We start from the raw sequence: 23,935 nt of genomic DNA on the forward strand, positions 1-23,935 counted from the left end.
ATTTTACTTTTATCACAAATTTGTGATAATTAATGTCACTAAATATAATTCCAAATCTATTATTAAGTCTGATAAATTTATTTTTAAATTTTTTTGTACCATAATCTTAATCAATATATATTTATTCTATTTTATAAAAATACATATCAATTAGACTCTGACTAGAGATCTGTAAATCTCTTCCTTTATTGGTTGAATAACTCAAGTTGATTTTCAAAATATTGGATTATACAACAATATTAACATAAATTTAATTACAATAAAAATAAAACTTAAGATGAAGTATTAGAATTACAAGCTCCTATAGCATATGTCTAGTGGTTGGTTTATGATTAGTTGGGATTTGTATTAGTAAATTGTAGGTTCAATTTCTTTTTTTTGCAGTAAATTCTTTACTTACGATTTACCTTCTTTGTCAAAATCAAGAATACGAGTAGTGAGGATTATGAAAGGGTGATAATTCTAAGTATTAGAATTACAAATTAAATTAAAAATTATCCATGAATTTTAACAAAATTATAGATGGAATCTATTAACAAAATAATTTTTGAACCATAAGTAAGCATTTACACACCCCTTACTACTTGGCATTAGTTTAATCCATAAAGTGGAGGGCAACCACAAACAGAGCCACTATATATAATATGTTGCATGTTTTAAACCCAACTCTGGCAACACTTGGCAAGCCCTGTAGTTTTATGCCATTTGTTTAAGGCCGCAACAGCTATTTAACATGGCATTATATTAGGACCCAACAAGGGTAGATTTTGTTAATTATAGATTCATGAGACAAAAGCATGTTACCGACCACCTAGTCTAGCCTTGTTATTGATTGATTTAGTGTTGTTTTTTTTTTTTTTTTTAATTATGCCCCGTTACTGACGTACTCAGCCACCTTATCTTTAGAATTACACTGAGAAGATAAATCGAGGGATGTGCTCAAATAATCAGGGTGGTAGGTCTTAACCAGTGTTCTAAAAGGCGCTAGGCGCTAGTCGGGCGCCAGGCTGGGGCCTAGCGCCTAGGGGGCCTAGGAAAACTGTTTTATTTTTTTATTTTTTAACTTTGTGATGTAATTTGATGTTATTTTCAATTAAATCAAAGTTAAAAAACATCAATAATGCAACATAATTCAATAATACAACAATAATGAAATGACAAGTGAAATATAGAATTAAGCATGAGAAAACAATTGTTGTAGATCAGTTTTAGATTCAAACTTCAATAAGACAAAAGCAACAATAATGCAACATAAACCATATTTGAAGAATCTAAGTATCTAACTATCTAATTGGAATTCTTCATCTCCATATTCTTCCAATACATGATCTTCATCAGACTCAAAATCAAATTTATTGAGCTCTTGTTCTTCTTCTTCTGATTGAAAATCATCTTCATGAAGCTTTCTCGTCCTAGAACTTCTTCGAGGTTGAAGCATCTCGTCTGCTTCGGATGCTTCACCAATCACTTCCCAAGTAAGCCCCGTACCAAGCTCAATTTCTTCATCATCTCCTCCTTCAACAATCCATCTTTGTGCATTGCTAGCATCACTAGCAAGTAGCACATTAACATTAATTTCCTTCTCACTCTTTTGCTTGTTCATCAGTTTTGCATTAAATTGGACATAGACAAGATTGTTCAATCGATGTACATCAAGTCTATTTCTTTTCTTCGTATGTATCTACATAAATAAAATAAAAGTAATATCAATTTAAATGATAGATAAGTTATTGATATTAAAGAAATATAGTTCATATTTTCATATGCACTAACCCTTCAAAAGTGCTCCAATTTCTTTCACAACCGGATGAACTACTGGTTAACGAGAGCATTCTTGTTGCCATTCGTTGCAAGTTTGGAGTTTGATTTCCATAAGTCATCCACCATGTAACTACATAAGTTAACAAGTATAAAATAAACAAATTTATACACTAATACACATTAGGAACTAAGAAAATGATTAAAAGAATTTTATATCTGGATTATAATTGTCATCATTTTTTGCACAGCCTTGAACTGCCCACACTTTTCCAAAAGCTCATTCTTTACGAGTATACTTTGGCAATTCAACATTTATGACATGACCTTGCAATTTAAAATGATCATCACCATGATAAAACATCTCCACACAATTAAAAAACCCATCCATCACTTCATTATCAAGATATATAGTCTTATTCTTGAAAAGGTAGTAGGGATTCAAAAGGTAAGTCGCCAAATGCAATGGACTATCTAGCCTATCTTTCACCCTTACTTCAATAATCTCTATAACAGGCTGATAGTTTTTCTCAAGATTATTTAAGGTCTCCTTAATATCTTCATTTGCTTGCTTAATCTCTCCATATAAAAAACCTATAGAAGACTTTCTATCTGCATCAACAATTCGAAGCATCTTCACCAAAGGTGCAAAAACCTTAAGGCATAAAGTTACACCATTCCAGAAAGCAATGCTCATCACAGTAGCATATGCTGCTTTCCCTTTAACATTCTTTGACCATTTACACTCCTCCTATTCAGAGCTGGTAAACATGGACCTCAATTGGGCCTTTTTCTCCATTAAACTCTGCAAAGTAAGAAAAGAAGAAGCAAATCTAGTGACTTTCGGTCTCACTATATCCCTCTTCTTCGTAAATGACCTCATTAAGGACAATGTCTTATGGTGTGCATAAATGAAGATTGTCAAACTCTTTGCCTGATCAATGACTTTCTTATATCTTGACATTTTTCCAATACTTTCAAGCATCAAGTTGATGGTGTGGGTAGCACATGATGTCCAAAAGATATTTGGCCTCTTCAACTTTAATAATTTTACCGCTCCCATATTGTTGGCAGCATTGTCGGTTACTACTTGGACGACATTTTGTGGCCCAACTTGCTCAATGCACTTGTCCACATACTCAAATATGAGTTCACTTGTATGTGCTTCGTCTGATGCTTCTTTTGAAGAAAGAAAAGCAGTACCCATGCTAGAATTAACACATAGGTTCATGATGCTTCTTCTTTTTCTGTCTGTCCAAGCATCTGTCATAATAGAGCACCCATTTTGTGCTCATTCTTCTTCATGCTTCTTCAGTAAGTCTTTCATTCTGTCAACCTCTTCCTTTAATAACGGTTCTCTCAATTGGTATTGATTAGGAGGTTTGAACCTCAGCCCAAATTGACCAACCGCCTCAACAAACAATTTGAAGCTATCATGATCAATAGCATTGAAAGGTATACCAGCTTCGTACACCCATCTAGCACAATATCCTTGTACAGTCTGTGTTCTCTCTTTAAACAATGCTTCACTAATATTTTGCTGCCTTTGCGTCATTCTCGAACTCAAACAAATTCCAGGACTAATGGAGCTTGCAAACTTATCTATAGGGCCAAGAGTACGAGGGGCTTTTTTACTCCCTAACTCTTCCAATTCATCTTCATCACCCACCCCTTTCCCCTTGTCAGAAATATTAACCGAGGATCTCATCATATCTTCCTCTTGCTTCTTATTCTTCTTCTTACTCTTTGCCTCAGCAATAGCATTCTTGTATTTAGCTTTATCATCCGGAGAAGATTTTGGACATGCAGAAACATTTTCGGAAATGTGGCCGATGTATTCTTTGACTCTGTAAACTCCTCCAGACATAACTTTACCACACAACTTGCATTTAACTTTATCCATGTTCTTTGGATTAATTAACATTCCATACTCCCATCTGACATCATTTGATTTCCTTTTAAGAATTGAGGCGGCATCAGACGATGCTTCTGTACTCCCAATTCCATCCGACATGACTTCTTTTTTTTTTTCTTTTTTTTTCCTGAGTAAATTGACATTGAATGATTGAATTAAAATAGATAATTAGGCTAACTAGCTAACAAACAAAGCAAAAAACTAACAATATATAGTCCAAGCAGCACCAGCAACAGCAAGCAACAACAAAGGCAGCTTGCTACATTTGTTGCTTGCTTGCAAGTTGCAAATGTTAATTTTTTAAATACATTAATAATAATAATTAATAAGTATTTGAATAACAAATAATCAGATATTAATATAATTATATAAATACTAAATTAAATAATAGAAAAAAAAAAAAAACAAAACGGGGAGAAGCAACAGCAAGCAGCAGCAGCGCTGCTGCTTGCTTATTGCTGCTACTACTTACCGAAGGAGGCAAAGGCCCGGAGGGTAAGTGAAGATTGAAGAAGATGAAGGCTGAAGCTGCTGCAAGAGTAAGGCTGCAAGAGACAACCGTCAACCAGGGGGTGGCGGTGTGCGAGCAGCGAGCACGAGACGGTGGCGACGGCGAGTGAAGAAGGTGAAGCTGTAAGCCTGTAACAGAGGAGACAACCAGAGTGTGGCGTGGCGGTGTGCGAGCACGAGACGGTGGTGACGGGCCGACGGTGACTCTGCAACTACAAGAGACGGTGGCGGAGTGCGAGCACGAGAGAGGCGACGGCGATTCAGCAATAGACTGTCGGTGGCGGTACGCGCGAGAGAGAAAGGGAAATCGATGAGAGAAAGGGGTAACGGGTAAGGAAACAAAACCCTAATCAATTTATACTAAATGTTTCACGCGGCCGATTTGGCCGCCTTGGCGTTCGCCTTGGACGCCTAGGCGCCGCCTGGTACCTGTTGGAAATGTATGCCCTAAAGACACGTTTTGTTTAATTTATGGTAATGATGTTTCTCTTAGTCAGTTTGTGGCACATATATTATTTGCATTTAATTGTTGAAAAAGTGTCCATGCTATTAAGTAAGTGATTCATGTGATGGGTCGTTCTTCACAGTTAGGCATGAATCATGGGTACTTAATAAGCAAGAAAATATTACTCTTGATCTTTTGATAGAACTGGGCATTCTATCATGATAAGATCATTGTGCAATAGATCCTAATGGAGGATGGCTTGCCTTAGCCAGTAAACAGTCCGTTTACTCTAATTGTACAAGCGCATTTGGAATGCGTAGAGTGGACCTATGATAGAAGCTAATGACAAAGTACTAATTATCATGGAGCTAGTCTATCACTGCTACTACGTGGACGAGTACTCTAATACTTGAGTATTAGTTGGTGGTCTAGTGAACCTAGAGCTATATTCTTAGATTCACTGTAGGTGAGGTCTATCAAAGATCAATAACCTTTTGAGTTGGGAGTATGGTTTCTAATTAACTAAGACAGACTAATACAAGATAGTTTCTGTGATTCACCCCTTGTGATTGTCCAAGAATAATCAAATAATCTAGGGCCCTGGGAACGTGACTTAAGAGTATGTGCTTCTGGGTAGCTCCCAGTGATAAGCAAGTACATTCGAGTAGTCACGGATTATTGGACTAGTGATCTAAGGATGGTAGAAATCATTTAGAGAGGTGTTAGTACATTATTCCTTTCTAAATGATGGGTGTTACGCAGATGGGTATTTTCGTCATTACACTAGTAGGTCAAAGACATGGCATATGCAAAATTATTCGTGGGGTCAGTGTTACCATATGGTGATAGTTGGAACACTTAGAATGACAAAATATAGCTACTAGGTAGCAGGGATATTTTGGTCATTTTAGTAGTTGTGAATAATTTGTCTTTTGGTCCCCGGGGTAGCTCGATATAACTCATGTATTATTTAATACATTTGGCTTGTTGGGTAAATTACATTGAGAGAGAATTATTTTATTCAGAATGGTCCATAATTAATTGGGCTAGAATAAAATAGTAGTTCATTAGTTTTTAATTAATTAATTGGGCTAACCCAATTAGAAAATTAATTAAATGGACTTGGCCCACTAGGGTTTGGCCCACTAGGGTTTTAACCCTAGGATTCTCCCTATATATATTCTCTCTTTGGTTATTTTTCATCAGAGGTTCTTTTACTCTTCTTCACCAAAAGAGGCCACGAGTTTTGAGTCATACATTGGAAGATTAAAAGAGAGCCTTCAAGTTCTGATGCGAAGGAGCCGTAGGATTGCAGGACAGCTGTCGTCTCCACCACGAGAAGAAGCTCCCGCCCATCCTCCGCCTGTCGCTTCATTCCGTTCGGTAATCCGCAGGAAAAGTAAGTTTCCTAGATTCTAATTAATACGAAGAAAGTTTTTATTTAAAAACGCTTCCGTTGCATGCTATGTATTCTCGAGATGATCCTTCAGTACCGATTAGCCGGACCGACGCCTAAAGTGGCCGATTTGGCCATAGTCGCGGCGGCTAGCGGTCGCCTAACGCCTCGGCTGCGTTTTTGTTTACTGGTCTTAACACTATTAATATCACTCCTAAGGTTCTCCCCCAAAAAGAAGTTTTCTGCTTTCCTTAAGAATCGAGCCCACATTAGGAATTTCTAGACAAGCTTTCAATCTACCCTTTTATCACTTGACTATGCCCCTAGAGACTAGTGCTTGTTTTTTTTTATGACGAGTATAGTGAACCATACACATATACGATCACCCACAAAACTAACCTCCCCCAATCTTCTGCCTGTTCTCTTGTCGTTCAATGATAGGGGCCATGTTAGGCTAATGGCTGCTTTTTTTCACTGAGGACAACAGGACTTGAAAATCCTATAATTCTGGCCACCCCACACTGCCTAAATTTGCTAGTGGAAGCTTCACTAGGCTAGTAGTGTCTAATGTATTGGGTTCATTGGAGACGCCCATTTTCTGAGATAGGGTCTAGGGGTTGTTTGGAGTATTTGGCTGTCAACCCTATTAGTTTAATCATACAACATATAAATTAATAGACTGCTTGAACCTTGAAACGCGAAAATTTTGGGTTTAAAATAGGGAACCAAACACGGTCTCCCACATGAAGCATGTGTATTAAGATTAGTCAATTAAAATCCTAAGCTTTGAGAGCTTAATCCAAGAAATTACTTTGTTCGAGCTTAGTTAAAATATTCCGGTGACGGTGGCTTGCCCGGCACCCTAGGAGATCGCATGGGCCTGTGGCTGTAGGGTGGGGTGAGTTGAGCTAGGGTTAGGGGCTTGCAATGGCCCTAACAAGATCCTAATTCAATGTGATTAATAAGTCTCAAAGCACAAAATCTACATTAATCCAACCAAAAAGGTGCAAGTTTGTTTGTGGGGCAATTTGCCAATCTGAAGAAAGAAACCTAAAAATATGGGGTCATGCCTTAGCCTCAATAGACACTAGTCTAGATTGGGCCGAAAGCAGCTCAAGTTTTAGTCAGCAAACTAACACACTGTTCTAACGGGCATTAGCGTGTGAAGATCTTGAGGGCATAACCAATACTAAACTAAAGTTGGAGGTTCGGATTTAGGGAACCCTAGAAAGTGTCTCAAACTCCAATAACTCATGCTGGAAGAGAAATGGTTCATTCATTCATACAAAACTTCCTTGTGAACATTCCCTCCAAACATTCTTGGCAGTGTCACTCGCCATACTACTAAGATAAAAAAAAAAAAAAAAATTATAAAGTGGAGCGGTGGTGGTGATAGTCAATTATAATAGATGATAAATATCAAAGAATTTAGAATCTTAAGTTTGAGTTTCGTGAATCTTATATACTCTTTTTTAAGACCCTTTAATATCATTAATTTAATTTAAGGGATAAAAGAGATATAAACATTGATACAAAAATTTTAATGAAATATTGTTACATCAAGAAGTTCAATAATATGGGTTTGCATACACATTCAACTTAACCTAGAAAAAACAATAAAATCAAAAATAAGCAAAAGAGAATCAATAAAATAATGGATCAACCAATTTGTGGAGATATTTTTCCAAAAATCATGGGATATTTTCTCAACTTAAAGATATGAACATGTGTTACGGGTTCAAAATAACAAGTCAGGCGATTAGTATAGGTTGAAAACAAACTTACTGTGTTTTAGTTTTGGCAAAGTACCCAACTTTGTTTCTTCTATTTTTGGCAAAATTCAATACAAATAGAGGGGGGGAAACAACTCTCCTCGCATTGTCCGTTTGCAATTTTCTCTTTCATTTTCTTATTTGGCCTCTTCTCCAGTCTTGTAACTACTGAGATGGGCAGTGCTTGCATTTTTTTTTTCAACCTTTTACTTTGCTGACCACGGACTGAAGTTTCACAGAGAGAGACCGTATGGTATATAATATGCACACGCATATATATATATATATACAGAGAGAGAGAGAGAGAGAGAGTTTGGGGGTTGGGTGACCAAATATATGCATTGCCCCTCTCAACGGGGTCGGCCTTGGGTTGGGAAAAAGGCTTACTAGAGAGAGAGAGAGAGAGAGATCTTGGCTGCACTTTATTCTCTTCAAATTCGATACTTACTTTGCTATACTGAGAACGAGGTTTACAAGAGAGAACAGTAGAGCCCCCTCTTCTCTCTTCTCTCTCTCTTTCTCAATCTGCTACATTGTCTTCTTCTCAATCAGAATCTCCTAACATTACTAACACGCATCAGTGTTGTCCCTGTCTGTTCGTTCGTCTTTGAGTTTTGAGTCTCTCTATTCCTTTCTTCTTTCCCCCCCCCCCCCCCCCCCCCTGTTTTCTTCTCTCCTGTACTGCACATACAAACTAATGAAAAGACAGATAAAATCGCCCAACTGGGTTCTTCCCATTTGACCCCCTGTTTCCAAACCCAGAAACTCGGATTTTCTTCTTCCACTCAATTGTTTTCTCCTTATTCCCCCGTCAAAAACAGAGGATTCCGATTCGCTTCTGCTGATTTTTCATAGTTGTGACCTCTTTGGCGTTTTTGTTTTTTTCCCTTTTCATTTCTTGCAAATAAAGATTCTTTTCTTCGTTCTAGGCTCTTCCAAAGAGCGAAATCGATAGGGCTGGTAGAAAAATCCTTGTTTCTGGTTTACACTCATCGATTCAATCACATCTATATGAAGTTGCGAAACAATGAGTGATGGAAATTCCAAGAAAAGCAAGGTTTGTTTGGCAAATTCGAAAACTTGAATCACCTCTCATTGATTTGCTTCTCTGCATTGGAGATTGCTGACTTGTGTGGTGTTGGTGAAGCTTTCATGGCCTAAGACCCTGGTCAAGAAATGGTTCAATGTCAAGAGCAAAGCCCAGGACTTCCACGCCGACGACGTTGCTCACGGAGGTTCATCCCCATCTCTTCTGTTTCATTTCTAAATCATCTAAATCCAGTTTAGGGTTCTGAAATAGGGAATCTTTCTCTTATTAGTTTACGGATCAAAATGGGTTCTAACTGTGCATCCATCATTATTTTCTCTCTTTCTGATTTATTTATTTATTTTTTCTTTGTGATTTTATGTGCAATTGATACATATACAGTAACAGTGGAGAGTCCACAGCTTTAACAACTGCGTTCTTTATATCCTTTTCAGGTGGTGATGGAGAGTGGAGGTACAACTACTCAGAGAGGGAGGCATGCACTATCAAGAAAAGCAAAACAGGTTCGGTATCAGGCAATCAGTGCCCTTATGAATAAAGCCACGCTTAAACATCCTCAAAAGATTTGCCCAAACACCGCAGTAAAAAGAATAAAAGAAAGAAAGAGAGAAAGAAAGAAACTGTTTTGTCTGTTTCAGGGTCCCCCCCTTCTAATTTCTGGAATTTTAACATTCTGAAATGGATGAACAGTGAGATCGAGTCGGAGGAGCTCTGATCGAGCGCGGCGTAGTAAGATTGATCTGGAGGCCTCTCAAGTTACAGATGTGCACAATTATAGGCATGTTTTGTTCTGATTAGTTGCCTTGTTTTCTTTGCTGTGGATTGGTTAGTCTTGATTGTTTTCCCCTTCCAATTTGGTCACAGGATCTTTGTAGCTACTTGGAATGTGGCTGGAAAATCGCCGCCGGATTATTTGAATCTTGAAGATTGGCTTCATACTTCACCTCCGGCAGACATTTATGTTCTTGGGTGAGTTTTCTAGCTGGCAAATTTTCGCGCTTATGGTTCATTTGATTATGCATCTTTGGCAATATTCAGTGGTTCCCTTGGCATTCAGGTTTCAGGAAATTGTTCCTCTAAATGCTGGTAATGTTCTGGGTACAGAAGACAATGGCCCGGCTAGAAAATGGCTTGCACTTATCCGAAAGACGCTAAACACTCTTCCTGGCACATGTGGTGGTTGCCACACACCCTCGCCAATTCCTGATCCTCTTGTGGAACTAGATGCAGACTTTGAGGGATCAACGAGACAGAGAGCCTCGTCTTTCTTCCATCGTCGATCGTTTCAGTCGTTGAGCCGCAGCATGAGGATGGTGGATAGTGACATGCCCATGCCACAGCCCCGACTTGATCGTAGATTCAGTGTTTGTGATCGGGTTATCTTTGGGCACGGGGAATGTGATTATGACCCGAATTTCAGATGGGGTTCATCGGATGACGAGAATGAGGTTGGGGATTCAGCGGGTGCCATCCACTACTCGCCCATCTCATACAGTGGGACTTTTTCATCAGAGGACCGGGACAGACAGACAGGGCAATCAAGATACTGTTTGGTTGCCAGCAAGCAAATGGTTGGGATATTCCTCACGGTGTGGATAAAGAGTGACCTAAGAGACTATGTCCGCAGCATGAAAGTTTCTTGTGTCGGAAGAGGATTGATGGGCTATCTCGGAAACAAGGTACAGTTTCCGTTTTAAGAGAACGAACTTAAATAATTTAGAAGAAAATAATTGAAATATTACTTGAACTTGGGGTTTTACAGGGTTCAATTTCGATTAGTATGTCTCTGCACCAAACAAGCTTCTGCTTCATTTGTAGTCATTTAACCTCTGGACAGAAGGAGGGTGATGAACTTCGCAGAAACTCCGATGTCATGGAAATTCTCAGGAAGACAAGGTTTCCACGGGTTTGTGGTATGGGAGACGAGAATTCACCTCAAACAATCCTTGAGCACGAGTAAGGCCCTCCTCCTACTGAGCTTAAAACATGTACTATGTTTTCAAGTCATCTAATGTTCAAGGTGCTTCTTCTCTTCGATGATCTTTAGAGCTTGTATTGATCAACATGCCATGTGTTTGATGTAGCCGAATTATTTGGCTTGGGGATTTGAATTACCGGATTGCCTTGTCTTACCGCACCACAAAGGCTCTAGTCGAGATGTGTAACTGGAGGGCTTTATTAGAAAATGATCAGGCATGTATACAGATATGTTGGGAAGAGCTTTGATCTAAGTGTTTTTGTCTTTAGAACTTCCTCGACCAATTCTTAGAACAGATGGTTTAGAAACTTGTTGGATGCTTTCTCTTAGCAGCTTCGAGTCGAGCAGAGGCACGGGCGTGTGTTTGAGGGATGGAACGAAGGACAAATTTACTTCCCTCCCACTTACAAATACTCAAATAATTCAGACAGATATGCCGGGGATGATAAGCACCCAAAGGAGAAGCGGAGAACGCCTGCCTGGTAAATATTTTTTATAATCTGCATTATTGAACGAACGTATTCTTCTTCCGGTTCCAATGGGAACAACTAATCTGGATAACCTTCTGTTTGTGAAGGTGCGATCGCATCTTGTGGTACGGTAGAGGCCTACATCAAATATCATACGTTCGCGGGGAATCCAAATTCTCAGATCACAGGCCAGTCTATGGCATATTTTTGGCCGAGGTGGAGTCTATCAATCATAACCGGATCAAGAAAAGCATGTGTTGTTCCAGTTCTAGGATTGAAGTGGAAGAGTTGTTGCCTCACTCACATGGATACACCAACCTTAATAATTTCTTTTAAGGAATCCCTATCCACCCGTCTTCCACGTGCCTTCTCCCAAAACCTCTCGGCTCTTTCATGGTCCCTCTGATTCCAGGTTTCTCGCCCCGATTGGCCGGTATACAGAGAGAGCCATAGCAATGCTCCGGAGCATCTGTTGCCAACAAAGGTCATTTTACCATCGAATTTCTTGATTAAATGAAGTTCATGGATGGTTCCTCCCTCCCTCTGCTTTGTTGACATGGATTGTTGTGGGCTGTTAGCAGGATTGAAGAAAATTCAGAAAGCTGTGAAAAGTTTCGGGCTTTGTCCATGTTCAAGCTGATCTGGCCTGGAAGTTGAGTCAGTTCAACGCAGCAAGGTTGGGATTTTATTTCCCGTGTCTAATTCTTTCCACAGCTTCATTCAAGTCAACAGGCACCCCCAGCCCAGCAATTTGTGCAAGTCTCCCCAAGCATTTGGCATCATGCTCTGTGATTAGGTAAAAAAGAGCAAGTCCTTAATTACCCTCTGCAGTTTTCATAAGAAATTTTGCCTTTTATTTTGGAATTATATTTTGTCGATGGTCTTTAAATGCAGGAGGATGAACTCGTTGTACCCGACAGGGCCAGCTTCATGGGGCGACGAATCCATCCACAAATTCTTTTCGTGAAATTAGGGATTGTTTTGTGTTGAAATAAGACAAATACTACCCATAAATCCATCTGGGTATTCTTTCTTTTTCTTTATTATTATTTTTTTAAATTCGTGAAAACGTTCAAGGGGCTGTGATTTGTGTGTGAGTGGCTTCTTTTACGGCTGCTGTAAATAGTTTTTGTGAACACAAAAGGGAAGATCAATTTCATGGGTATCTTAGAGGGTTACATTGAATAAACTCATCTAAGCAAAGCTTGTGCACTAAGTTGGCTCCAAAAGAATTTAAAAAACCTTTTGAGTAGAAGGAGAAGGAGAAGGGGAAGGGGCCATAATTCGTTGCTGCTACTATTGCATTGCTTTTAAAAGGCGAAAGATTCAGAGGGAGAGAAGGGACAGGCTTTGGTCTTGGTTACAGCAGTATATGTCAGGATGTAATTGGAATATAATGTCATAATTGAAAACAAAAAGAAAAAAGTTTCAAGAGATGGATTATGGATAGACTTGGACTGCTTCCACAACACCATCATCATCCGCTGCATTCCCATCATCCCATTTGGGTTATTTTGAAAGAGTTTTTTTTTTTATATTTATTTCTTGGTTTATTTGAATATACATTCTTTCTTATTTAAAGATAACAATTGAAAGTATATTTTATAAATTGATAAAGCCAAGGTCCCGAAAGGCTCTTGGGGTGGAGGAGTGGTGTAGTAGTCGTGGTTGGTTGGTGGTAGGCTTTTTCTAATAATTCTTTTTTTAATGGATCAAAAGGCCCAACATTTCCACGACATGTTTGGAGGGTTCCAGGCATAGGGGAATCCCAGCAACAGCCTGCATCCAGACAGATGTGACATTTGGCAACTTTCTTGCCTTCCTCCTTGGGAATTTGCAAAAATGAAAAATCTCTCGCCCTGAGATATTTAATATTTTTTTATTTAAATAAATAAATAAATAGGACTATCACATCCCACACTTTGCTGCAAAAGGTGAATTCTCTCGCCTTAAGGCCCTCACACATTGTTCCACTCATGTGGGAAGAATAAATCACGGTACACGACGCCCCCTAGGCAGGAGACACAATGCATGATGCTCACAAGGAGCTATCCTCACAGAATGGTAAAACTCTCACACTGCGATTGACATGACTCGAACTTATATCCTTAACTGCAATTTGCTACCCGCGTACCACACTTACTAATACCTAAAGTTTACATTTTTGAGATTATTGTTCTTGCGTTATCTCTCGTCGCTCGTGTCTTTAATTTTGACAGAGAAAATAAAATTACAAATGGAGATTTTATCTTATCGCGCAGGACAAGGAGTCAAATCTATAATTTATTGGTGCGAATCTTAACTTACCATAATCCAACCACACTTGTCTTGAGAGATAAAGTTCACCTTTTTATAGTTAATCTATTGGGGAGGGATTATTTAAATTAAACTCATATTATTACTTTTTTTTCATTAAAAAAAATCCTAATTTCAAGCATGAGCCTTCCAAGCTCACTAAATTTATAGGTTTACACCATTAAATCTCCATTATCTTCAAACCACTCTTTGGCATAATACGTTGAGATAAAATAAGGTCTAAAATACTAAGCCAACAAAAAAAGGTTAAAATGAAACTCTTTTTGCTATGGTAATTAAAGAAGTAAAATGTTATATTCATAAATAAATTTAATAAATAATATTTTTAAATTCACATGATACACACAAGTTCTTAATAATAAGAAAAAATATTTATTAAATTTATTTATAAATATAATAAAGAGACACTAAATTAAGAGAGAGAGAGAGAAAAGGGGGCATAAAATCAAAGTGGGGGAATGGCAAAAAAAGGAAATAAAATAAAATTTTCAATCTCTTCCCTTATCATTATCTGTAAAATAATAATAATAATAATAATTTCAAGAATATACAAGGTCCAGATCGTCATTTCACCTGAGTCCTCACACGCATGGTGACAGACAAGCTGTTAAAGTAAGGAAGATATTTGCAGGCCAATACTTTGTGAGTCCAAAGGTGAAATTTTTTATTGGTCCCAGACATTGTTTTAGGAACGTTGGATGAGTTAATCACAGTATACGATAGTGTATCAAGTAAGAGGCATATTATATGATGTCTATAAGGAGTCATCTCCACAGACAGGTAAAATTCTCACACTATAACTGTCATGACTTGAATCTGTATCCTTGAATGAAATCTGTTATCTGAGAACCAATGAAATCTGTTATCTGAGAACTAACTGTAGTAGTTTCGTGGGTCAATACTTTGTTATGGCCCCGTTTGTTGTAACTTAATTAAAGAAATTATAACTTATAGTTTCTTAGATTATAACTTCTAAAATTTAGAATAAGTTGTGAACCTGTTTGCTACATCTTCTTAGAAGTTGTAGTTAAGTAATTGTGGTGTTTGATACCATAAGCTGTAAAATAACTTATTTTTGTATAATTGTCCATAATACCCTTAGTAGTTATATAATGATAATTTAAAAATTAATTAGTGTATATGTATAAGTTTCAAGTATTATAAAAAAATTAATTAAAGTATAGAAATAGAGGAAGATGATGAGAGAGAGGAAGAGATTTGAAAATGGAAATGGCGATGGAAAAGAAAAATCCATGATTGCGTAGATAAGAGAGTAATTTTTTGCTAAAAATAAAGGTAAAATTGTCATAAAAATGTAATTATTTAAGCAGAAGTTGTAAAAGTTAGGGTACCCCAACTTTGAAAAAGTCAGCTTCTACCCCTTCTAAAAGTTAATAGAATCTATAAATTAGAATTCTATAAACTAAAACAAATATTACATCTCAATTTTTTTAAAATTAAAAATTAAAAATTATACCTTTTAAACTTCAACAAAGACTTATATACTCAGAGGGAGGGGAAGCCAAAAGTGCGAGCACTCAAACAAGTGCACGTGCTAAGTTGGATGTGGCAGTGTAGTCTACATCCGCACGTGAAGTCAAGGGGGTGGGGGGGACCATTGCTTCAAACTTCCTTATTGATGGAAAAAGAACAGTTCTAATAATAATAATTGAATTAGGCTTTAGTACATTTTAATTAAATTTAAATATTTAATAATTACTCTTATGCACTTAATATTTACCTAGACTTAGTAAAATGTGACATCTAAGTTATCACATAGTAAGATAACGTTGGTTAAAATGAATAAGAAAAAATTGTAATAAGATAACTTATACATAAAATCTAAGATAATTTATCTGAAATAAGAAATGTTTAAAATTGAAACATTCAAAATAAAAAATCACATAATTTATTTTCAAATAAATTTAACAAATAAAATAAAAAAATACTTTTATCTAAAATATTTTCTATATCTTACTTTATTCGATATGTAATTTAATTAACAAACACTACCTACACATAATGTAGCTATAACCTTATGTAATATTTGGTTTGCTAAATATGAAACGGTATTATTTAGTCACGTTACTATTTTAATATTATTTATTCCATCAATTTTTAATATAAATACCAAACAACCCACAAAAGAATAATGCTAATAATTATTTTTAGGGTAACTGTTAAAAATTATCAAATATATATCTATTTTAAATAATGTGTATCTATTATATTTTGTTTCAAAATTAAATATTTTACATGAAAAATGTTTGGCATTACTACAATGTCCTTTGGGCAAAAAGGAAGGAAGTATTGTAACACTAAAGAATAAGATAATAAAAATAAAAGAGGCCTGATCCACTTTGGCGATAGCACCATCAATGCCTTGAGATATCTTTGAATTGCCCAAAAGGCTTAAACCTAAAAATAAAATAAAATAATATTAATCATTACTCCTGAGGTATAATAAATGTATAATCATTATCCTTAGAGCAATGATTAATGTTATTCATATCTAAATATTTTTTATATAAGTTTTGCTAAGGAATGTCCTCAAGACAATTATTAAGTATAAGAAGTACATTTAATGTTTTTTATTTTCATTAATATTTTTATTAATTAATAAAATATTTTAAAATGTAATGTATTTATTACTGTCATCATTCAGAATTAGTTAATCGTAATTCATATGCCCGCAATGAGTAAATAAGCCCAAATGCAAGGAGAAGGAACGGAATAGAATGTATGCATGAGGTTTTTACGTGATTTTGTCAGAATGATGCCTACTCCACGATTGTTTTTTGAATATTCTGATAAAGTAACTGTTATACGTTATTCCCACATCACTCCTTATGGGCCAGGCTCAGTCCAATAGGCCGGCCCAATTATCCAGAGCCTAGAAAGTTCAGGCGACCTCGTCAAAAAAAGCCCAAAAAAAGCCCATAAACCACTGAAATCCGAAGCTCATATTCAACGAGCTCCTGGTAAAGCCCCTAGCGAGCTCTCAACGATCGACTGACGAGCTCGCAGCAAAACCCTCAGTTCACTGGACCGCTCAGGTTGCTGGCCTAAAATCGACAAGTCGCATAAGTGGTAAAACTGCTGAGAAGTCAGAGGTAGAGATTATTCACTTTATCTGCAACAGCTCATATCCCTCGTAATGAGGATCCCACTCCCGATTTTACGTAGACGATAAGGACTGTTTGTCCCCCATTATGTAATCATGGTATTTCTATATATTATCTAAATTGTAAAGGCCCTTCAGTATAAATGAAAATTAGAGATATTATGAGGGGTGGGGACAGGGAGAATGATCGGACACTGCCATTTTGAGAAAATAATTAGAGGGCGGTCGTCGAGTAGGCATCGTTCTGGCCGAACCATGTAAAAAATCCTGGTGTTGACTCACGTCTAAAACTTTTGTATTCTTCTTCTTGACACTTTGGACTTACTCACCGCGGCCCAAAACGAATCAGGATCGGCTGAAATTGAACATTGACAATAACAATATGTTATTATGGTTGTTCTCCTATTTTACAATAGTGTTTTTGACCCCTATTTATAGTAAGTGGTGTTTATAATTGCATAAGATACAAAAGTGTAGAGATAATATCACGAGGGACAAGATGTCCTTATCATCTCCATAAAATCGGGAGTGGAGCTCTATATTATCAAAAATCCGATTTGCATCAGATAAAGTAAGTGGGTCCCTACGTTCGATTATTCAACAGCAATATTGTTATGTGAGCTAAATAGTTTGACCAGTTAGCTAAACTGTTGATCAGCGAGCTAGAGAAATCACTAGAAGCTTACTTGGTTCCACGATCTGAGCTCGAATTTCAGCAATGTATAAGCTTGCCCTAACGAGCTCAACTCGGACTTACTGGGCTTTAGGTGATTGGGTCTGCCTATTAGACTGAGTTTAGCTCATAAGAAATGATACGAAAAATATGTATAACAATTACTAACTAATAAAAAAAATTTAATGCTAAAAATAAAATAATAAAATATATCTTAATAAATATCTTAAAACACTCATTAACAAAACTTTTTATATAATTTTACATGAAACTTCATAATTAACCTACCATAAATCACTAAAATTAAGGCTATTTTCTTTTTATTCATTTTCTAAATATGGTTAAAGACTTTTTTATATAAGAGTGTGCAAATAATCGATTCAGTGAAATTTAAAAACATAAGAAATTGAATTAGGCTAAAAAATCGAACTAAACGGACCGACTTAACCAGAAAATTTTATGAATATAGTTAATTTTAAATTTTTTTAAATGAGATATATAAAAAAAAATGTTTAAAAATACACCAAAATCTGGTTGCTTATACAGATTGGAGGCGGGGGAGTTCCATTCTAGCAGCCAAACAAAGTTGTGATGAGAGGGCGATATTGCCTACAGGGTGTTAATTAAGGAGTAAAATTAACATATATTTATTAAATTTTAAAAATATAATTACTTACTCACTGAATATTAAATTATTATTATCTGCTCACTAAATTTTGTTAAATATCAATCATCCATCACCCATTACATCTTATAAAAGAAAAATGTTCATGTGGCTAACGAAATTCAAAAAAATTTAACAAACACTCACTAAATTTTAAAAATATAACTATTTACTCACTGAATTTTGGATTACTACTATCTATTCACTGAATTTTGTTCAACGTTAATCATTCATCATCCATTACATCACTATCTAATATTACAAATAAAAAATGCTCATGTGGCTAACGGAATCCAAAATGTCCTAATCAAATCCTTATTTTTGGCCAACTCAACTTCAGCAACGACGATCACAACTGATCCTTTCGTTGCCCCCCCCCCCCCCCCCCGCCTCTCCTTGCCGTCTTATTGCCTAGTGCCTTATTGCCTCGCCTCTCGTGTGCCAACCGCCATTGTTGGAGTAGAAAAAGGGGAGAGAGAGAGAGATAGGAAGGGCCTCTCACCATGACTTGGTGCCTCGTCACCGCCTCATCTCTCATTGTCTTGTCACTAACCCATCATTGCTGGAGTAAAGGAAAGAGAGAGAGAGAGAGAGAAAAGAGGGGTGCTAGAGTTAGTCGAAAATAATAATTTGATTGGGCTACTTCGGATTCCTTTAGCCACATGGACATTTTTCGTTTACAAGATCAAATAGTAATATAACGAGTAATGGATGATTAACGTTAAATAAAGTTCAGTAAATATATAATAACAATTCAAAGTTCAGTGAGTAACTAGTTACATTTTTAAAGTTCAATAAGTATTTGTTAAATTTTTTTAAATTCTGTTAGTCAAGTAGGCATTTTCTATTTGTAAGATGTAATGGGTGATGAATGATTGACATTGAACAAAGTTCAGTGAACAAATAATAACAATTCAAAATTCAATAAATAAGTATTTATATTTTTTAAATTTAGAGACTATATCTTAAATTTACCCGTTAATTAATTAAAGCGCACGATGATAAAAAAAAGAAACAAATTGAGTGGACTGCTAGTCATCTGATGAGTGTCGAAGGCGATGTAGTGACATGCCATAACGACTACTTGTACTTCAACAGTGGTCTCGTGACTTGTCCTGATAGGATGAAAATTCAGAGGTGGTTAATTAGGAGGAGCTGGGTCAGGGGAGAGCCGGGCTCATAATTGGTCTCAATTTGAAGCTGATGGCTATCATTTCTTGATGAGCCTCTGCGCGACACATATAGAGAAAGAAAAGAGAAGTGGATTGTTCTGACACTGCCCCCATCCCATGCTTATGACAATAACCAGAATAAGGCCATATAATTTGCGTATTCTCTCCTTGGGATGGCGTCAAGCCTCTGTCTCTCCACCACATTTGGTCCCCCTTTTATGTATTCCGGTTTTGAAGAAACGAAAAGAGTAGTCCAATTCTAATTCTTACCTCCTCTTTGTTTTAACCCAGATATTTTGAAAGGTACAAGGAAGTTGCTTTGCTTTACTTTGTACCTTAGAAACAAGAGTGACCTGCAAAAATATCAGCGGACAAAGCACCTGGAAAGGAGAACAAATGTGGGACTCCCTGCAGCAACTTGGATAAGACCCACCCGCCAATAACAAAACTTGCTCTCTCGATCGAATTGAATTCCAGCCCAACCCCATGAGGCGTCGTAGCCTGCACAGTACGGTTTTAGTGAAAGTTTCCAATGAAATTACCACCAATGGATAATAAAAATAATCCAGGTGATGTCACATTAGCTTTGAATGTTCAAGTGTAAAATACTTTTTTACTTACTCTTTGCTTGTGAAGCAAGTCGTCAGAGCCCTGAGCCGGTGACGGTATCAGCTGGCAAGGCAATAAAACAAAAAAACAAGTCCGAGTAAGTGAGTTACTCCCAGATGGGAGCAGGCGTCGAGTACAAGAAATTGGAAAGCTTTAAATTCGCATCAAATCTAATAATCACCACCCACTCCCACTCGTTCTTCTATACATACCTCCACCAAAGCAGGTTGCTTCCGTCTTTCAGGCAAGCACCCTTCACTAATTTCCGATACACGAGGTCAATGTTTCCTTTTCCCGAGATTTAGTTTGGAGATTACCTGAGATGAAGACGTCAGCCATCATCATGTCCTGAGCGAAGATTCCAGAGGTCAGAATAGGAAAGGGAGGACCCCTTCCTTGGGCGTTATTGGCTCGCCTGTGTATATTTCTTGTGAAAGTCCACATCAATCTTAAATCAGAAAAAAGATGATAAGGAAAATAGGGCAGCATTTCGCGATGATGATGACGCATGTTCATGATGAGGAAAATGATTATGACCCGTGTGGTTACCTCGATAGTGTAATCAGAAAGAAACTGCTGCATGTTATTTAAATGCAGTTTGATAATAATGCGCCAAAAAAAAAAAAAGTGCATCCCCCGCCCCCAAATCATGATTCTTTGGGTTTTTACGTGGATAATTAAGGTCAAATAATTAGTGCCCATTAATGATGGGGGTCACAATGCAACCCAGGAAACCATGGCATCAGAAATTTTCATGGGCGATCACAGGGATATGAAATTACCAGCGTTTCGAAAACGCGAGACAATCTGAAGCTAGGGCACTTCGATATGTTTTCGATAACGCCGAAAGAGCTCGGTGCGGGAGCTTCTTCACAGCCTGTCATCCAAAAGCCGGTCCTATTAGTTTTCTCTATCTCGAATGTTATTTCTCCTTTCACAACCCATTTTCCAACCTGGTATAATTTTTTTAAAAAAAAGAAGTTAATATTTGTCCCTTGGAACATTTCACATTTAGTCAATTTAGTATTTTTATATATACTTTTTAAATTCATCATTAAACTTTTCAAAATGGTTCATCATTCCCCAAAATGCTAATTTTTTAGATGTCAAAAATTTACACTCGAATTAAAGCATTTTGAAAAGTTTAAACTGCGTTCTCTTTATTTTTAATTTTAATTTTAAAATTTATTTTTATTTTTTATTTTAGTAGTCTATTTTTAAAAAATTAAAAATATATTCCCTTTATCATTTTAAAAAACTATTTCTCAAAACAATTTTGAAAAAAAGTGTTATCTTTAAAATTTTGAAAATAAATTTGTAATGACATTTTATTAAATAAATTTAATTATTCAAAAAAATTAAATTATTTAATTTTAAATAAATAAATAAATTAACTTTAAAAAAGTAAGTACAATCATAATATGATTATAAATAGAAATTATTAAAATAAAAATTAAAGACATGAACTAATATTACATAATATGATTATAAATGATAAAATTTTATCATTAAAAAATACATTTACTCTCAAATTTTGAGAAAAATTATTTAATAAATTTAATTATTAAATGATAAAATTAACTCTTTTTAATAAAATTTTACTATTTAAATAAAATAATAAATTTAATAATTAAATTGCTAACATCTAAGTAATAATTTATATTAATTATTATTATACATAATATGTGTAATATACTTAATAATATATTATATATTATCCTATATTTTTAATTATAATATAAATTATTATATTTTTAAAATTTTAAATAAATATATAATTTTATTTTTTAACATTTAAAAATAATTTTTTTCTTCCTTTTTTTTCTTTTTTTCCTTTTCTTTTTAAGAGTCAAAACATAAAAAATAGATTATGTTTTCCATATTTTGAATTTAGAGATTGTTCGGTTAAAAATAACCAAAGCAACATTTTATTGTTTTAAGTTTTTTTTATAATTTTTTTTTTATTTTTAAATATATATTTTTAAAAATGACAAAGTAAATATATTTTTATTGTTTTAAAAAATAACCTAAAAATAACATAGAGAAAGATGTAAAATTGAGGAAACAAAAAGAGGAAAATATATTTTTAGAGTTTCCTATTGTGCCTGTGAGTTTACTCTTGCAGCAAATACTTGTGTCCATATATGGTCAATGACAGACTAAAAGAGGGAGACTTGGCCATCACAAGGCAAACATTTTGGTGGAAATTTAACCCCATAATTCCCTAATAATTAATGCCGGTCTCAATTTTTTAGGATCCAGGACAAAAGTAAAAATTAGGCTCCCATATGTATATTTAAATTTAGTGATGACCTCACTTTTATTTTTCAATTAAGATCTGACATGTCTAAATTAACTAAAAATTTAACATTCAAACTAAATAAATTGTATTGATTCAAACTTCGATATATTAAAATTTAGAATAAAAGACTACAATATATAAACAAGATGAATATTTATAACAATTCAATAAGTTCTTTTTCATCCAATCAAAAAAAAAAATTTCTCTACGTGCTGAATAGTTGAAGCAAAACAACATTAATCTATTTGAAATCCTTCTGCATCCTTAGCGTTAGCAACCAACAAAACAAAAATGTTTTTACATTCTCAATAGCCAAAGCAAACTGCAATAGCCTACTTGAATCTCTTTACATCCTCAGCAACCAGCAAAACAAAAATATATTTTCTTCCTCAATAGCCAAAACAAACAAAGCAGCCTACTTGAAATCCCTTTGTAGATGCTACAATCAATAGTATTCTATAGGCAATCAAAACATTTGGAAAACAGTCTTATATTTTTTACAAACTCTACAATTTCAAGTGTTGTGTTTATTGCTGATGGTAAAAGATATCGCAGCACCTATAACTCTAAAAACAAATCACTTGCATCAACATCAGAAGACTCACCATTTCTTAAAATAGTTTCAAGCTTCACACAACAATTTTTCATCACCCAATGAAGTTAACTTTTTTGAATTAAATAAGAAACCAAAAATACCATCATATGTTTGCATTTGTTCAAATCTACTCCTTAATGAAGAAAGAGCCATATCCACTATACAGATGAAATAATTGACTCTAAATGATTCTTCAATTGATTGTACTGTCTCATCATTAGCATTCTCATCAAATTGTTTCTTTCTATGACTTTGACGTTTTTTTAGGAAATTCAGGTTCAAACCCCATATCACAAGCAATGGTTTTAGCTTCAATCATAGCAGATGCAAATCCATTTTCTCTATAATTCTCAAAAAAAGAAATGAGCCCTTCCAAATTTTTTAAAGCAGCAACAATGCACATATCATGTACAACTTTTTGCTGACTAAGTTAATTTTTAACAAAATATCATGCCAAATAACTATGCCTAATAAAAACTCAAAATTTTCCAATTTATGTGTTGCTAAACTTTCAGCTTCACTTTTTGTTTTAGTATCTTCACTAGTTTTTGCTATTTTAAATGAAGTTTCTTTTATTTGAGCAACTTGGGATCTTATTGCTTTAAAACTCTCTACATAACTTTCCCAACGTGTAATTGACAATGTTTTGAGAGTTAAACCATCTACATGATCTTGTAAAATCTTTCAACGCTTTGTAGAATTAGCAAAAACACAATAAATGTGTTGAACCACCCCAAAAAAGGATTTTGCTTTCACACAACAGTTTGTCATATCACATAGTGTTAAATTAAGAGAATGATAATCATATGGCATCATCAATTTAAGACCTAGGGACTCTAGGACAGATTGCAGTTCATTAAAATGTCCTAATCATAATGTATCTTTCACAATTAAAAACTCTAAAAAGTACTCATATTTTCACTGGACTCCTTGATACATCCACTCATCGTATTATCAAAGTTATTTGCTTCTTGTGACTTGAATCAGGAGTGTAATCAAGTATCACTGAAAAATATTTTGCTTGTTTGATTTTCTCAATGATTGCACTTCTGGCTTTTGAAGCTAGCAAAACTATCGACTCATTTTGAATCTTATGGTTTAGATAGTGATAGTGAATCTTATAATTTTGAACTCGTCAAAAATGTTCTCGCATTATTGGATCAAATTCTGCAACTATTTCCAATATAC

General features: G+C 35.4%; 2 protein-coding genes across 3 annotated transcripts in view; one reads left to right on the forward strand and one right to left on the reverse strand.

Moving 5' to 3' along the window:
• LOC127786488 (autophagy-related protein 9) overlaps positions 1-23,935 on the reverse strand; it is a gene marked incomplete in the record, with an annotated part of 1,007,132 nt that overhangs the window by 905,379 nt on the left and 77,818 nt on the right.
• LOC127786505 (type I inositol polyphosphate 5-phosphatase 4) lies at positions 6,215-12,657 on the forward strand. Of its 2 annotated transcripts, none has more exons than XM_052313953.1 (12): positions 6,215-8,853; positions 8,944-9,031; positions 9,279-9,347; positions 9,535-9,622; positions 9,709-9,813; positions 9,902-10,523; positions 10,607-10,800; positions 10,929-11,037; positions 11,156-11,304; positions 11,400-11,776; positions 11,871-12,088; positions 12,187-12,657. In XM_052313953.1, exons 1-10 carry the CDS (start codon positions 8,824-8,826, stop codon positions 11,626-11,628), a joined length of 1,683 nt encoding a protein of 560 aa, XP_052169913.1. In that variant the 5' UTR covers positions 6,215-8,823; the 3' UTR covers positions 11,629-11,776; positions 11,871-12,088; positions 12,187-12,657. The 2 variants fall into 2 exon arrangements, with proteins under 2 accessions (XP_052169913.1, XP_052169912.1); XM_052313952.1 differs by having other exon boundaries at positions 11,874-12,088; positions 12,187-12,654.

Source organism: Diospyros lotus, chromosome 12, assembly GCF_014633365.1.
Source record: "Diospyros lotus cultivar Yz01 chromosome 12, ASM1463336v1, whole genome shotgun sequence".
Lineage (NCBI taxonomy): Eukaryota > Viridiplantae > Streptophyta > Magnoliopsida > Ericales > Ebenaceae > Diospyros > Diospyros lotus.

What these genes read in the sequence shown, in the direction of transcription:
- LOC127786505 (XM_052313953.1), top strand. Translation starts at nt 8,824, where the DNA reads ATGAGTGATGGAAATTCCAAGAAAAGCAAG. An exon ending in GCAGACATTTATGTTCTTGG is followed by an intron (nt 9,814 to 9,901) that starts GTGAGTTTTCTA and finishes CTTGGCATTCAG; the next exon opens with GTTTCAGGAAATTGTTCCTC. An exon ending in CAAACAATCCTTGAGCACGA is followed by an intron (nt 10,801 to 10,928) that starts GTAAGGCCCTCC and finishes TGTTTGATGTAG; the next exon opens with CCGAATTATTTGGCTTGGGG.